The 15473-nt window shown below is 44.6% G+C and overlaps 1 protein-coding gene across 2 annotated transcripts in view; it reads right to left on the reverse strand.

Moving 5' to 3' along the window:
* Window positions 1-611: 611 nt before the first annotated feature.
* ctbs (chitobiase, di-N-acetyl-) overlaps window positions 612-15473 on the reverse strand; it is a 37213-nt gene continuing 22351 nt past the window's right edge. For both annotated transcript variants that reach the window (XM_041840043.2, XM_041840044.2), the window contains 5 exons: window positions 5832-6040; window positions 5123-5294; window positions 4866-4963; window positions 1214-1375; window positions 612-932 (listed from right to left, as the gene is read on the reverse strand). In XM_041840043.2, coding sequence (XP_041695977.1) covers window positions 729-932; window positions 1214-1375; window positions 4866-4963; window positions 5123-5294; window positions 5832-6040 — 845 coding nt within the window. In that variant the 3' untranslated portion in view covers window positions 612-728. The remainder of the gene's footprint in view (window positions 933-1213; window positions 1376-4865; window positions 4964-5122; window positions 5295-5831; window positions 6041-15473) is intronic.

The following is a 15473-nucleotide window of genomic DNA, read 5'->3' on the forward strand; positions in this document are numbered from 1 at the left end:
TTGCAGCGAGGAGGATCTTATTTTATAATTTACCTGTGTTGATACTACCATCTTAAAATCTTAAGTATGAAAACAAATATTTGTACAGTATCAAAGCAACAGTATTCACCATGAATAAGGGCTTAAGAAATTACGTAACTGTTTCATGATGGAATTTTCTTCAGAAGTCACAGCGGTTTTAGGATGGACTATTTCTGAAGCGTAAACATTTACATCACATTTTAATCTTAGCAGCTCTTATTGAAAGTGACTGCATTCATCTAAAGTAGGTAAAACAACCACATATCCCGATCATTGCAAGTAAAACCGCTATCTGCAAAATCAGTGTTCGTGAGAGTAAAAGAAAATACAAGTACAACAGTTAAGTGTTGTTAGTAGGGGTTATGTGTTTTAAAAAGTCTACTGGCCTATAGTATTTATTCTGCAAAGCCAAATTTGTTTTGTGAGATTCAGACAGTGGCACAACGCTGTGTTTGACAATCAACCATTTTGAGTGAATCTGTGATGGCATGAATCTTAGTACAAAACATATCCCCCCTGTTAAAGTGGCTCATGTTTTTACAATTGCAATAAAAAAAAATAAAAAAATGAAATAGAAGTGCAAGTACGTATCCCTGAGTTCAAGAGGAAGACACTTTATGGTTCCTCCGTCCCACTTCTGTCCTCAGACAAAAGCATCTATTGACTTAGCAACAAATAGCTGTGGGATCCGGGGGAAAGGCAGTCTCTCAGCACGGAGCGTCTTGGCAACCCATGAGGGCATTCCACATGTCTCGACTCTGTTCCTGGGCAACAGGGTTGTTGCTGTAGTCCAGGAGGTTGCCGCACCACATGCCCGTGCCCTTCAGGCCCAGCTCTCGTACATAGGCCACCTTCAGGGAAATGCTTTCTGGGTCGTCGTACCACACCTGATGGATCTGTCCCCTTTGGTCCTGCGGATGATATTTCAGTTCACATACTCGGTTAACGAGGAAGATAATGCAGCCTTGGCGAGAGTTCAACTTGAGCCAGAGTGTTTTATTGGATTTGGAGGAAGCGATTTGTTGTGAGGTGACTGTGTTAGTTCAATCTAACGGCACTGCAGTCAAATAGCCTTTTCCCCGAAATGGCTGCAGCTTGTGTTGAGTTGTCACTTGTCACCAGCAGCCCAGACAAATGGGCTTAGGCTACTCTTACTCTTTCTATACACGTTCTATACAATGTGTCTCCATACCTTGTAGTTGTAGTAGGGAGCCAGCTGGACCTCGTCCCACAGCCTCCCAGACATAGAGCCGTTGATCTGTTTCATCATAAAGCTGTAAGGGATCTGACGGCCAGCTGCATCGCTACAAGGCGCGCCCCGGAACGGAACCTTGGCTAAGGAGCACACCCCTTCCTAATTAGAGAAAAAGACACACATAGTTTAGAGATACAGCAGGACAATGTTCTCTCTAATTTAAAGCGCTGTCAAATTGGTTGATGATTATTGCTAGACAGCCATTTAAGTCTTGCCATAGATTTTCAAGCCGATTTAAGTCAACTGTAACCAGGCTACTCAGGAACATTCAATGTCGTCTTGGTAAGCAACTTGGTCAAGTTATTGTCCTGCTGAAAGGTTAATTTGTCTCCCAGTGTGTTAGAAAGCAGAATGAACCAGGTTTTCCTCTAGGATTCTGCCTGTGCTTAGCTCTATTCCGTTTATTTTTTATTATAAAACTCCCTAGTCCTTGCCGATGAAAAGCATACCCATAACATGCAGACACCACCATTCTTGAAAATATGATGAGTGGTACTCAGTGATGTGTTACAGTATGTTGGATTTGACCCAAACATAACGCTTTGCATTCAGGACACAAAGTTAATTTGTTAGACACATTTTTGGCAGTTTTATGGTAGTGCCTTGTTGCAAACAGGATGCATATTTTGGAATATTTTTCTTCTGTAGATGCTTCCTTCTTTTCACTCTGTAAATTAGGTTAGTATTGTGGAGTGAGTAACTACAATGTTGTTGATCCATTCTCAGTTTTCTCCTATTACAGCCATTAAACTCGGTAACTGTTTTAAAGTCACCATTGGCCTCATGATGAAATCGCTGAGCGGTTTCCTTCCTCTCCGGCACTATCGGTGTATTGATACACCATCGAAAGCGTTATTAATAACTTCACCATGCTCAAAGAGATATTCAATGTCTGCTTAAAAAAAGTAAAACATTAAAACCTATCTACCAATAGGTACAATTCTTTGCGAGGTTGAATCTGTGTTTGAAATTCACTGTGACTTGTTAAGCACATTTTCGCTCCTGAACATACAGTGCATTCAGGAAGTATTCAGACCCGTTGACTTTATCCACTTTGTTACGTTACAGCATTATTCTAAAATGGATAGTTTTTTCCCTCATCAATCTACACACAATACCTCATAATGACTAAACAAAATGTTAGAAAACTTATTACAAATAAAACATGGAAATATCACATTTATGTAAGTATTCAGTACTTTGTTGAAGCACCTTTGTCAGCGATTACAGCCTCAAGTCTTCTTGGGTATGGCGCTACAAGTATGGCACACCTGTATTTGGGGAGTTTCTCCCATTCTTCTCTGCAGATCCTCTCTAGCTCTGTCAGGTTGGATGGGGAGCGTCGCTGCACAGCTGTTTTTCAGGTCTCTCCAGAGATGTTTGATCGGGTTCAAGTCGGAGCTCTGGCTGGGCCACTCGAGGACATTCAGAGACTTGTCCCGAAGCCACTCCTGCGTTGTCTTGGCTGTATGATTAGGGTCGTTGTCCTTTTGGAAGGTGAACCTTCGCCGCAGTCTGAGCGCCCTGGAGCAGGTTTTCATCTTTCCTCGAGCCTGACTAGTCTCCCAGTCCCTGCCACTGAAAAACAACCCAACAGCACGACGCTGCCACCACCATGCTTCACCGTAGGGATGGTGCCAGGTTTCCAGAGAATCTTGTTTTTCATGGACAGAGTCCTTTAGGAGCCTTTTGGCAAACTCCAAGCGGGCTGTCATGTGCCTTTTACTGAGGAGTTGCTTCCGTCTGGCCACTCTACCATAAAAGCCTGATTGGTGGAGTGCTGCAGAGATGGGAGAACCTTCCAGAAGGACAACCATCTCCACAGAGAAACTCTGGAGCTCTGTCAGAGTGACCAGCTCCCCCGATTGCTCAGTTTGGCCAGGCAGCCAGCTCTAGGAAGAGTCTTGGTGGTTCCAAACTTCTTCCATTTAACAATGATGAAGGCCACTGTGTTCTTGGGGACCTTCAATGCTGCAGAAATGTTTTGGTACCCTTCCCCAGTTCTGTGACCCGACACAATCCTGTCTCGGAGCTCTACGGACAATTCCTTCGACCCCATGGCTTGGTTTTTGCTCTGACATGCACTGTAAACTGTGAGACTTCATTTAGACAGGTGTGTGCCTTTCCAAATCATGTCCAAACAATTGAATTTACCACAGGTGGACTCCAATCAAGTTGTAGAAACATCAAGGATGATCAATGGAAACAGGATGCACTGGAGCTCAATTTCAAGTCTCATAGCAAAGGGTCTGAATACTTATGTATCTGTTTTTTATTTGTAATACATTTGCTAACATTTCTAAAAACCTGTTTTCGCTTTGTCATTATGGGGTATTGTGTGTCGATTTGTTTATTTAATCCATTTTAGAATAAGGCTGTAACCTAACAATGTTGGAAAAGGGAAGGGGTCTGAATAATTTGCGATTGCACTGTAATTCCACTTTGACATTATGAGGTTGTGTGTGTAGGCCAGTGACCAAAAAAAACTATTTAATTCATTTTAAATTCAGGTTGTAACAAAATGTGGAAAAGTCAAGGGGTGTGAATACTTTGAGGGCACTGTAAGCGCAAACTTGAAAGTTGTAAGAATTTTGTACAACTTCTGGTACGTGTTTACTGTGAACACTGAGGCTGTACCTGCTTTAAGTTAAAGTTTTAACAGTGGCCAAGTAGGCTACTGTGGCTATTTGATCATAATGTAGGCCTACCAGAATGGCCTATCAACAAAAACAATGGCAAAAATGCATCCCATAACATTTTAACATGGAAATAGCTATTGAAATAGCTGTTCCATGATACAGCCTACAGTAACATCCAATATGTGTTCAATGTAGGCCTCCATTCCATGAGACTTCAGAAAACATCCTGACAAAATGTATGCTACCCTCTGCCTATTGGCTTCTTAGCTTATTCAAGCCTGTCTCAAAATACAACACTGCCCCTTTAAGACATAAAAAAAGCTCTTTACCTGACTCTTTTAAAGATGGCAAGAAATGTACATGTTTTGTGCTCTTGTAGGAAGTAATCACTCCCCCATTGCTGACCAGAAATAAGCTACACCTGGGCTAATAACTCACTAACTAGTAAAGAATATGAACAAATGTGCACACATGGCTACATGCGGCTCTGATCTCAAAACAAGTGCATCTACTCGCGATCGCTCGTGCCTGTGAATGCAATAGAATCCTCAGTTGATGCGCTCTGCCTAAAACAAAATCACAGACTGTCTTGCATAGTTAGATTTGTTTCGGTATGTTGCATTGAAAATGGCTAATATGTTGATTCGATCACAATTCCCACAGTAGAGGGAAACATTGATAGTGTAAACTAACAAGGCATACACTCTAGTAAAGTGCGTCTCTGCACGGGCTGGTATTTCTTATGCGTGGCAGTCATGGGGGAGCTGCACTCAGCTTAGAGGGAACATTGCAGCAGGATAACATTATATAATAGCAATACACTGTCTAGCAACTATAATGTACATTTTTCTATGCACTCACTGGAGCACTTCGCGATTGTCTTTCAATGAAAAGCGTGTTATAAATCAAATGTATTGTTTTATTACTAACTATATTCATGGAGTATTCACCTGGGAGAAGTCGAGACAAGGGTAATCATAGCCATACCATGGTACTCCCATCACAAGCTTCTTTGGATCCATCTTCATCGCCAAATATTGGTCGTACGCTGGAATAAAAGACAGAAAGCCATGGCAGGTTAGCATTAGTATATTCAGCATGACAAGTAGTGGCTAGGGATCTGTAGCTTTTTGCTTTAAGTCAAATAACTGCAATAAAATGGCTTCTGGTTTGGGCTTATAGAGGTCCTTCTCAACAGATGACTTACCTGTCAGTGTCTGATTGAATGGGGCGTTCGCCATCGCAACACAGTTGCCCCATATCTGACTCTGCTCGTCATAGGACATCACAAATAGCAAGTCGCAGGACTCGGCAATGGCGGCGTAGTCGTAGCAGCGCCTGTCTATACACTTGGGCGACCAGGCAACATCAAATGACACCTGAGAAAGAGTCAGGAGAAGAGGATAAGTTAAGGGCACGGAGGAAGCTATTCATTAGGGCAGTGGTTTTCAAATCTCTCCTCTGGGACCCCCAGATATTCCACACTATTGTTGTAGCCCTGAACTAGCTCATCTGATAAACCTAATCAAAGGTTTGATAATTAGTTGACAAGTTGAATCAGGTGTGCTAGCTCTGGAATAGCTCAAATACATGGAATGGCTGGGTGTCCCCGAGGAGAGGTTTGAAAACCCCTGCATTAGGGCACACTGTAGTATTATTGGACTGTTTAATGTAGTCCCTCCCTGTTTCAGTTCATTTTCTTCTGTTTGGTGCCTGATGAGTGTTTTCAGTTGTGACACCCAAAAAAGCTTAGGTATGCAGATTGTAAGGTTGGATTAATCAATTTACTTTTAACCAAAATGTTGTATATGACCTGCTTTCATTTGTGAATTCGGAGCGTAATTAGCCTACATGCCAACATATCTCTTACACCAAGTTATTGGTCTGGTATGACTCGGATACACTATTGTATTCACCTGGGAACCTGGGATCTCTCTATGAAAGGCCTCAGTGGTCTCTTTGACGAGTGCTGTCAAGGCGTAGTACTCTGGGGAGGAGTCGGCCACCTCTTGCTCAATGTCTATGTTGATGCCATCCATAAACTGCCTCTTGGCCAAGTCCACTTTGCCTGTGATCCATGCTGTCCTGTTGGCAGGGTCAACCATTTCAGGGATGGACACATCACCTACAGTAAAATAATGTACAACAATGACAAATGCATTTAGGATTAATTCACATGCACGGCTCTTATAGGGCTAGGCGATATATATAATTATTTCGATTAATTCAAATGTCAGTTTTAGCGCGATGTTCCAAATGCCTGTATAGCAAGAATCAATTTTAAAAAAGCCAAAAAAGCTCAATTTTGTTTAAAAAATTGTTTTTCAATATAGCCAATTTTGACCTTGTAGCTGGCCTATCTAGGGGGATATCACTCAATCTGCCTCCAGGACAAGACTCATGACAATAAACATCAACCTGCTCATTACTAGTGGATGTGCCGTGCATTGTGCATGGTTCTGGTTAAATTTAACAAAACATTTATTTTCATAGACTTCAAAGCCAGACCAGTGATTATTGCAAAAAAGTATGTTAAACTACTTTGATTATTTTATTGTTGGGTATTATGGTTGTGGAAGGCTTACAGTGTCTTCAGAAAGTATTCATTCCACATTATGTTGTGTTAAAGCCTGAATTCGAAATTAATTTAATTTATTTTATTTCTCACCCATCTACACACAACACCCCATAATGGCAAAGTGAAAACATGTTTTTAGAAATGTTTGCAAATGTATTGAAAATGAAATTGAAATAAACGACATTGCCAAATGTATGTGGACACCTGCTTGTCAAACATCTCATTCCAAAATCATGGGCATTGATATGGAGTTTGTCCCCCCTTTGCTGCTATAACAACCTCCACTCTACTGGGAAGGCTTTCCACTAGATGTTGGAACATTGCTGCAGGGACTTACTTCCATTCAGCCACCACAGCATTAGTGAGGTCGGGCACTGATGTTGGGCGATAAGGCCTGGCTTGAAGTCGGCATTTCAATTCATCCCAAAGGTGTTCGATGGGGTTGAGGTCAGGGCTCTGTGCAGGCCAGTCTCGACAAACCATTTCTGTATGGACCTCACTTGGTGCACAATGGCTTTGTCATGCTGAAACAGGAAAGGGCCTTCCCCAAACTGTTGCCAAAAAGTATAGTCTAGAATGTCATTAAGTTAAGATTTCCCTTCACTGGACCTAAGGGGCCTAGCCCGAACCATGAAAAACAGCTCCAAACCATTATTCCTCCTCCACCAAACTTTACAGTTGTCACCTTACATTGGGGCAGGTAGCGTTCTCCTGGCATGCGCCAAACCCAGATTAGTTTGTCAGACTGCCAGATGGTGAAGCGTGATTCATCACTCCAGAGAACGCGTTTCCACTGTTCCAGAGTCCAATTGCGGCGAGCTTTACACCACTCTAGCCGACGCTTGGCATTGCACATGGTGATCTTAGGCTTGTGTCCGGCTGCTCGGCCATGGAAACCTATTTCACGAAGCTCCCGACGAACAGTTCTTCTGCTGACATTGCTTTCAGAGGCAGTTTGGAACTCAGTAGTGAGTGTTGCAACCGAGGCCAGATGATTTTTAGGTGCTACACGCTTCAGCACTCGGTGGTCCCGTTCTGTGAGCTTGTGTGGCCTACCACTTTACGGCTGAGCCATTGTTGCTCCTAGACGTTTCCACTTCACAATAACAGCACTTACAGTTGACCAAGGCAGCTCTAGCAGGGCAGACATTTGACAAACTGACTTGTTGGAAAGGTGGCATCTTATGACGGTGCCACGTTGAAAGTCACTGAGCTCTTCAGTAAGGCCATTCTACTGTCAATGTTTGTCTATGGCTGTGTATTCGATTTTATACACCTGTCAGCAATGGTGTGGCTGAAATAGCCAAATCCACTAATCTGAAGGGGTGTCCACATACTTTTGTATATATAATGTACTAGCTAACGATAAGAGAGTGGCTAAATGCTAGCAGCACATTGAAGGGACACTAATAGCTAAAAGTTTTCAAGGGGCATTAACGTTAGTCACTACAAAGAGAAGAACATTCTCATTAAAGGACTGACATTGTTAATAGCCATAAAGTGATAAAGTGGGCTTGAGGTAACAGTAACGGTTTAGGTGTGCACATTTCTTTTTTCCTGTGATAAGTCTGTACTGTCTAACAACAGAAGTAGTATTTTTTTGTAATCTCTTACAAATGTTTGTTTACATGGATTAAGGTCTTAGAGGAAATGTTTTACTTTCATACAAAGTTATATTTTTCTACAGTCAGTCAGTAAAGGAAATACAGATATTGAAGTATTATTTTTGCTAAAGCAAAGTTACATATTTTATTTTGGTGGTTTTTGTCAAGGTTACGGAACCGGTTCCATAGGTTAAGTCACACTCATTGTGTACAGGATTATGCGTAAATATTGTCTTGGTGTCTATTTTCTGTGTTACAAAAAGTAGGCAGAGGTTCATTCATATTTGTATGTGAAGCATTTATTGTATACAGTGCATTTGGAAAGTATTCAGACCCCTTCCCTTTTTTCCCACATTTTGTTACGTTACAGCCTTATTCTAAAATGGATTAAATAAAACATTTTCCTCAAACTACACACAATACCCCATAACGACAAAGCGTTTTTGAAATGTTTGCACATTTATAAAAACAAATACCCTAAGTATTCAGACCCTTTGCTATGAGACTCTTGTGATTAATTGAGCTCAGGTGCATCCTGTTTCTACAACTTGATTGGAGTCCACCTGTGGTAAATTCAATTGATTGGACACAGTTGATAGTGCATGTCAGAGCAAAAACCAAGCCATGAGGTCTAAGGAATTGTCCGTAGAGCTCCGAGACAGGATTGTGTCTAGGCACAGATCTTGGCAAGGGTAGCAAAAAATGTCTACAGCATACAAGGTCCCCAAGAACACAGTGGCTTCCATCATACTTTTTTGTTTTGTTTGTTTGTTTTACTTTTTACCACTTTTACTCCCCAATTTCATGACATCCAATTGGTAGTTACAGTCTTGTCCCATCACTGCAACTCCCGTACGGACTCGGGAGTGGCGAAGGTCGATAGCCATGCGTCCTCCGAAACACGACCTTGCCAAGCCGCACTGCTTCTTGACACACTTCTCGCTTAACCCGGAAGCCAGCCGCACCAATGTGTCTGAGGAAACACCGTACAGCTGGCAACCGAAGTCAGCGTGCATTCGCCTGGCCCGCCACAAGGAGTGTGATGGGATAAGGACATCCTGGCCAGCCAAACCCTCCCCTAACCCGGACGACGCTGGGCCAATTGTCCAACGCCTCATGGGTCTCCTAGTCGAGGCCAGTTGCTACACAGCCTGGGATCGAACCCGGGTCTGCAGTGCCTTAGACAGCCGTGCCACTCGGGAGGCACCGGCTTCCATCATTCTTAAATGGAAGACGTTTGGAACCACCAAGTCTCTTCCTAGAGCTGGCCGCCCAGTCAAACTGAGCAATCGGGGGAGAAGGGCATTGGTCAGGAAGGTGACCAAGAACCCGAAGGTCACTCTGACAGAGCTCCTCTGTGGAGATGGGAGAACCTTCCAGAAGGACAACCATCTCTATAGCACTCCATCAGGCCTTTATTGTAGAGTGGCCAGACGGAAGCCACTCCTCAGTAAAAGGCACATGACAGCCCGCTTGGAGTTTGCCACAAGGCACCCAAAGGACTCTCAGACCACGAGAAACAAGATTCTCTGGTCGGATGAAACCAAGATTGAACTCTTTGGCATGAATGCCAAGTGTCACATCTGGAGGAAACCTGTCACCATCGATACGGTGAAGCATGGTGGTGGCAGCCTCATGCTGTGGGGATGTTTTTCAGCGGCAGGGACTGGGAGACCAGTCAGGATCGAGGGAAAGGTGAACGGAGCAAAGACCCTTGATGAAACCCTGCTCCAGAGCACTCAGGACCTCAGAATGGGACAAAGGTTCACCTTCCAACAGGACAACAACCCTAAGCACACAGCCAAGACAACGCAGGAGTGGCTCCGGGACAAGTCTCTGAATGTCCTTGAGTGGCCCAGCCAGAGCCCGGACTTGAACCCGATCAAACATCTCTGGAGAGACCTGAAAAAGCTGTGCAGCGACGCTCCCCATCCAACCTGACGAGAGCTTGAGAGGATCTGCAGAGAAGAATGGGAGAAACTCCCAAAATAAAGGTGTGCCAAGTTTGTAGCGTCATACCGAAGAATGTAATCGCTGCCAAAGATGGTTCAACAAAGTACTGAGTAAAGGGTCTGAATACTTAAGTAAATGTGATATTTCCGGGGGGGGGTTTATTTTATAAATTTGCAAACATAAAAATAAATAAAAATAAATGCCTTGTCATTATGGGATATTGTGTGTAGATTAATGAGGGGAAAAAACAATTTAATCAATTTTAGAATAAGACAGTAACGTAACAAAATGTGGAAAAAGTCAAGGGGTTTGAATACTTTCCGAATGCACTGTATATGTGGTTGCAATTTTGAAAAAAGGGTTTATTTTGTGTAAAAGGGACCCAGAGTATTGTGATTACACCGTTATTACCAACTCTAAACTTTCTATTCATTAAAAAAAGCAGAACAAAAGGGTTAATGAAAACAGAAGTCAAACCAAGATACTGTGAGAATCCCGAAACCCTGGTTCCCTTGTATTAATGTCCTCAGATAATTACATCTTTATATTTGGCATCCCACAAACAGGTTTAAACAAGTGTGCATAAAAGTTCACATTCATCAATAATAATAATAATAATAATAATAATAATAATAATAATAATAATAATATGCCATTTAGCGGACGCTTTTATCCAAAGCGACTTACAGTCATGTGTGCATACATTTTTACGTATGGGTGGTCCCGGGGATCGAACCCACTACCCTGGCGTTACAAGCGCCATGCTCTACCAATTGAGCTACAGAGGACCACATCAAAATGGCTGAAGAACTGGAGGCCCAAGTACAGTCTGAGGCAAGAGGTAGAAAAGCAAGAAGTGAGGTTTGAAGATCAGGCAATGCTCCTTACCCAATTTAGAGATGAGCATCGTGAAACCCTCTACTTGGCTAAGACAGTTATTGAGAATCAAAGCAACGTAACATCATTGGCCCCCACTTTTTATGTTCCCAGAGATAAAAAAGATACCCGACTTGGGTGGCCCCACCCACAAACAAGGAGTTATTTCAGTTGGAGTGGGTTACCCAGACAGACAAAAGAAGACCAAGCGGAGACTACCTCTTTGGGCAGGCAAAAATTACCATCAAGTTCTCTCTCCCTGAGGAGGGTGGTGTGGCAGCTAACAACCCATCTGCAGATAAGGGGCGGAGCTCTGCTGTGGCACACTCAGTCAGTTCTGAGCCAACGCCCGAGTCAGCTGCACTAACATGTCTCACAGAAGCATTGGAAAAGCTGGCTGCACGACAGGAAGACTTATTCCAGTTGACCGCAAAGTCTCCGTCCCCAAACCACCTCGCCGCTGACGAGATTAGGCAGCAAAGACTGAGACCCCCTCCTCAGAAAGACGAGAATGGACAATACATATGTTACCGCTGCAATAAGCCTTGTCACATTAAAAGGGATTGTCTCAGACCGGAGAACCGCCGTGCACAACAGAGGAGCACTGAAGCTGAGCAAGTTGTGACCAACACCCAGGGAAGCCCGGCTGTCAGAGCTATATCCCGAGGAGGATCAGACGGCTCGATGAAGGTTAGGCCTTCAGGCGAGATGCCTCATAAATACAGGATCTGAAGTGACAACCATATGCGCTTCCCACTTCAATGACGGTTTCCGAGGGAGCACTCATCTGAAGGATGCCAGCTGCTTGAAGTTGACAGCAGCTAATAGCCTTGACATTCTTTTCTTAGGGTTTATGGAAGCAGATGTTGAGTGCAAGGTGAAGGTCTTCCCAGGGAAATGCATCTTGGTCGTCAAAGAGGCAGACTGTGACTCAAGGAGAACGGACTCAGGTGCAAGGTATCCTTGGAATGAACATCCTTAAAGAGTACAATTACGTTTTTGGAGCGTTCCTCAGGCCTGAGGGAGAGACAATAAAAGAGAGTGGAAATGTATCCAGGATCTGGGCTAAGGTCAGACAACAAGGGCAGGTGTTAGATAAGCCAGGTCGTCTAAGTTATGTTAGATTAGTAGAACATCAGAAGGTCACTGTTCCCCCCTTCAGTGAGAAAATTGTCCAGGGCATAGACAGATGTCAGGTGCTGGTCAGTCCTACACCAGCATGCTCCCTACCCTCTAGTGTGCTGATAGGTCATATGTGTTGACTCAGGCTCAGAACCAGACAGTTCCAGTAAGAGTGCTAAATACAAGTTCTGAAAATATAAAGTGTCCACTCGTACAATAGTGGCGGAGATCAGCAGGCCAGCAGAGGTTGTCCCTCCAGAAGTCCTGGTTTTCGAAAAGCAAAGAAACTAAGTGCATGTCCGGGTACCTGTCAGCGCAAGTGTCAGCTGTTAGCGAACAGGGTTCGGCCAGAGGGGCTGGAATGCCGGTACCGGTGGATGTAGACACCCAAATGCTGACCAGTCAGAGGGAAAAGCTTATTTGCTTACTCCGACGACATGAGGAAGTGTTCTCCAAGAGTGATAATAACTTTAGGTACAATGATGCTGTTCACCACAGAGTCCCGACTGGCGCAGCAGACCCCATCAAACAGCGGCAAAAGGCGGGTGTTGCCTCACGTCTACCAAGAGTTCAAGAGCCATGTGATGGACCTGGTATCCCAGGGTATCCTATGGCGAAGTCACAGTGCCTGGGCTTCCCCTGACGTTATAGTGAAAAAGAAAGATGGGACAGTCAGGTTCTGTGGTGACTTCAGGAAGCTGAATAATGTCACATTGACATGCCTACCCTTTGCCACGAGTGGAGGGCTCACTGGAAGCACTGGGGCAGGCAAAGTTGTTCTCCTCCTTTGATTTGACATCCGGTTATTTCCAAGTCGCCATGGATCCTGCTGATCAGGCCAAGAGAGCCGTTATGACTAAATTCGGGCTGTTTGAGTGGACATGGATGCCGTTCGGATTGAGCAACGCCCCAGCATCGTTTCAGCGACTTATGGAGTCAGTGCTAGGGGACTACTTGTTTGACATGCTACTCATTTACCTCACCGACATCCTGGTTTTCTCAGCTGACTTCGACTCACACTTGGACAGGCTTCACCTTGTGTTCTCTAAGCTCAGAGACCGATGACTCAAACTCAAGCCAAGTAAATGTCACTTACTGAGAGAAGAAGTACGGTTCAGTAAGTTCGTGCCAAACTCCTCACAGATCGCCGCTCCGCTACATAAGCTTGTACTAACAAAGAGAAAACAGCTCTTCCTTTCATCTGGGATGAGGCATGTGCAGAGGCCTTGGAAGAGCTTAGAACTAGGCTAGGAACAGCACAGATTTTGGCTTATCCGGACCTGACGCGGCCCTTCCTTTTGACAACAGATGCCAGTTTCAAAGGCCTGGGTGCCATCTTGAGTCAAGAACAAGAGGGAAGAGCGAGAGAGTGGTGGGGTATGCAAACAGAAGACTGAGAGGGTCTGAAAGGCAAGAACTATAGTGCGTTCAAGCTGGAGCTTTTGGCTCTCAAGTGGGCTATCACTGAGAAGTTCCGTGAATACCTCATATACTCCAAGTTTGTTGTGTTCACAGATCATAACCCACTGAAATACTTTGATAATGCTAACCTCAATGCAACAGAGCAACGATGGGCTGCCCAGCTGGCAGATGTGACTTTGAAATAAGGTACAAGCCTGGAAAAGCCCATGGTGCTGCGGATGCTTTGACTCAACTGCCCAACCCTGTAGAACCGGAGGCTGATGACACAAGAGGAGATTTCTTCGTCATCCAACCACAGGAGGTCAGGGCATCCTTGTGGCCCCAAGGTGACGGTATTGACAGAGTGGGGTGTGCACAGATTCATATGTCAGATTCAAGTTACTTCCCTGAGGCCTTGAGACAGCTACAACTGGCAGACACAGACATATGCCCGGTGATCATGGCAGCAGAGAGTGGCTCTCAGCCTAGTTGGAAGAGTTGGGGAGACATTACCACTGTAGTGCTGTACAGAACCATGATCTATCCCAGGGATGGGGAACGAATCATGCAACTGATCATTCCTGGTGACCTACACAAGGCTGTATTTGAAGCCCGCCATGACCACAGAGGTCAATTTGGAGAAAGGGAACACAGGAAAGTTTGAGGAGAAGATACTACTGGATGGAGATGGATAAGGATGTGCAGGCTTGGTGAAAGAGTGCCAGAGGTGCATCCTGGCTCGAGATGTCTTTCGAAAGTACAGAGCACCTTTAACTTGCACTAACATGACAGTGCCACAGGAGGTCCTAACAATGGACTATATCCTGCTTGAGCCATGTGATAGGTACGAAAACGTTTTATTGCTGACGGATATGTTTACTCTACTCACCGTCACTGTGCCTACCCGGAACCAATAGCGAAGACAACTGCACGAGTACTTGTCAAACACTGGTTTGCCTACTATGGTGGTCCAGCCCGCTTGCAAGGCAGAAGTTATATACGAACAATGCAAGCTGTATGGTATTGCCAAAAGCAGGACCACTCCATACCACACCACATGGATCTCTGGGAGTCTACGCCCTACCTTGTTGTGAGACAGAATGGCTCAGACCTGCCGGTTTTCACTGTCCGTCCAGAGAAAGGCAGCAGGGAGCGTGTTATCCACAGGGATCAGATAAAAACCTTGCACATTCTCAATGGTGTCAGAGAGAGGGAGACGAGGAACTTAGAAGGGCCCTCACCCGCCAAGGTCTGAGGAGAGTGTTGACTCTTTGTGGCTAGCCCCTACACTGGTTAGATTAGGATGATAGCAACATGGTCTTCCCTGCAGCGTTGGAACCCAGAGGGGAGTCACTTAAAAAAAAAATAAAAAAAAAAAACACTTAAGATGATGGGAGTAGGTCCCGAGACCTCCGGCGGTCCAATCGCAGTACTAAAGGCAAGCCACCCCAGAGGTTAATTAGTCAACGGTAAAGGGACTGGTATGCTTTATTTATTTTTTTACCCACCGTAGGGATGGTGCCAGGTTTCCTCCAGACGTGACGCTTGACATTCAGGCCAAAGAGTTCAATCTTGGTTTCATCAGGCCAGAGAATCTTGTTTCACATGGTCTGAGAGTCCTTTAGGTGCCTTTTGGCAAACTCCAAGCGGGCTGTCATGTGCCTTTTACTGAGGAGTGGCTTCCATCTGGCGACTCTACCATAAAGGCCTGATTGGTAGAGTGCTGCAGAGATGGTTGTCCTTCTGGAAGGTTCTCCCATCTCCACAGAGGAACTCTGGAGCTCTGTCAGAGTGACCATCAGGTTCTTGGTCACCTCCCTGACCAAGGCCCTTTTGCCCCGATTGCTCAGTTTGGCCGGGTGGCCAGCTCTAGGAAGAGTCTTGGTGGTTCGAAATGTATTTATTTTAAGAATGATGGAGGCCACTGTGTTCTTGGGGACTTTCAATGCTGCAGACATTTTTTGCTACCCTTCCCCAGATCTGTGCCTCAACACAATCCTGTCTCGGAGCTCTACGGACAATTC

This window comes from Coregonus clupeaformis, chromosome 18 (genome assembly GCF_020615455.1).
Source record: "Coregonus clupeaformis isolate EN_2021a chromosome 18, ASM2061545v1, whole genome shotgun sequence".
NCBI lineage: Eukaryota > Metazoa > Chordata > Actinopteri > Salmoniformes > Salmonidae > Coregonus > Coregonus clupeaformis.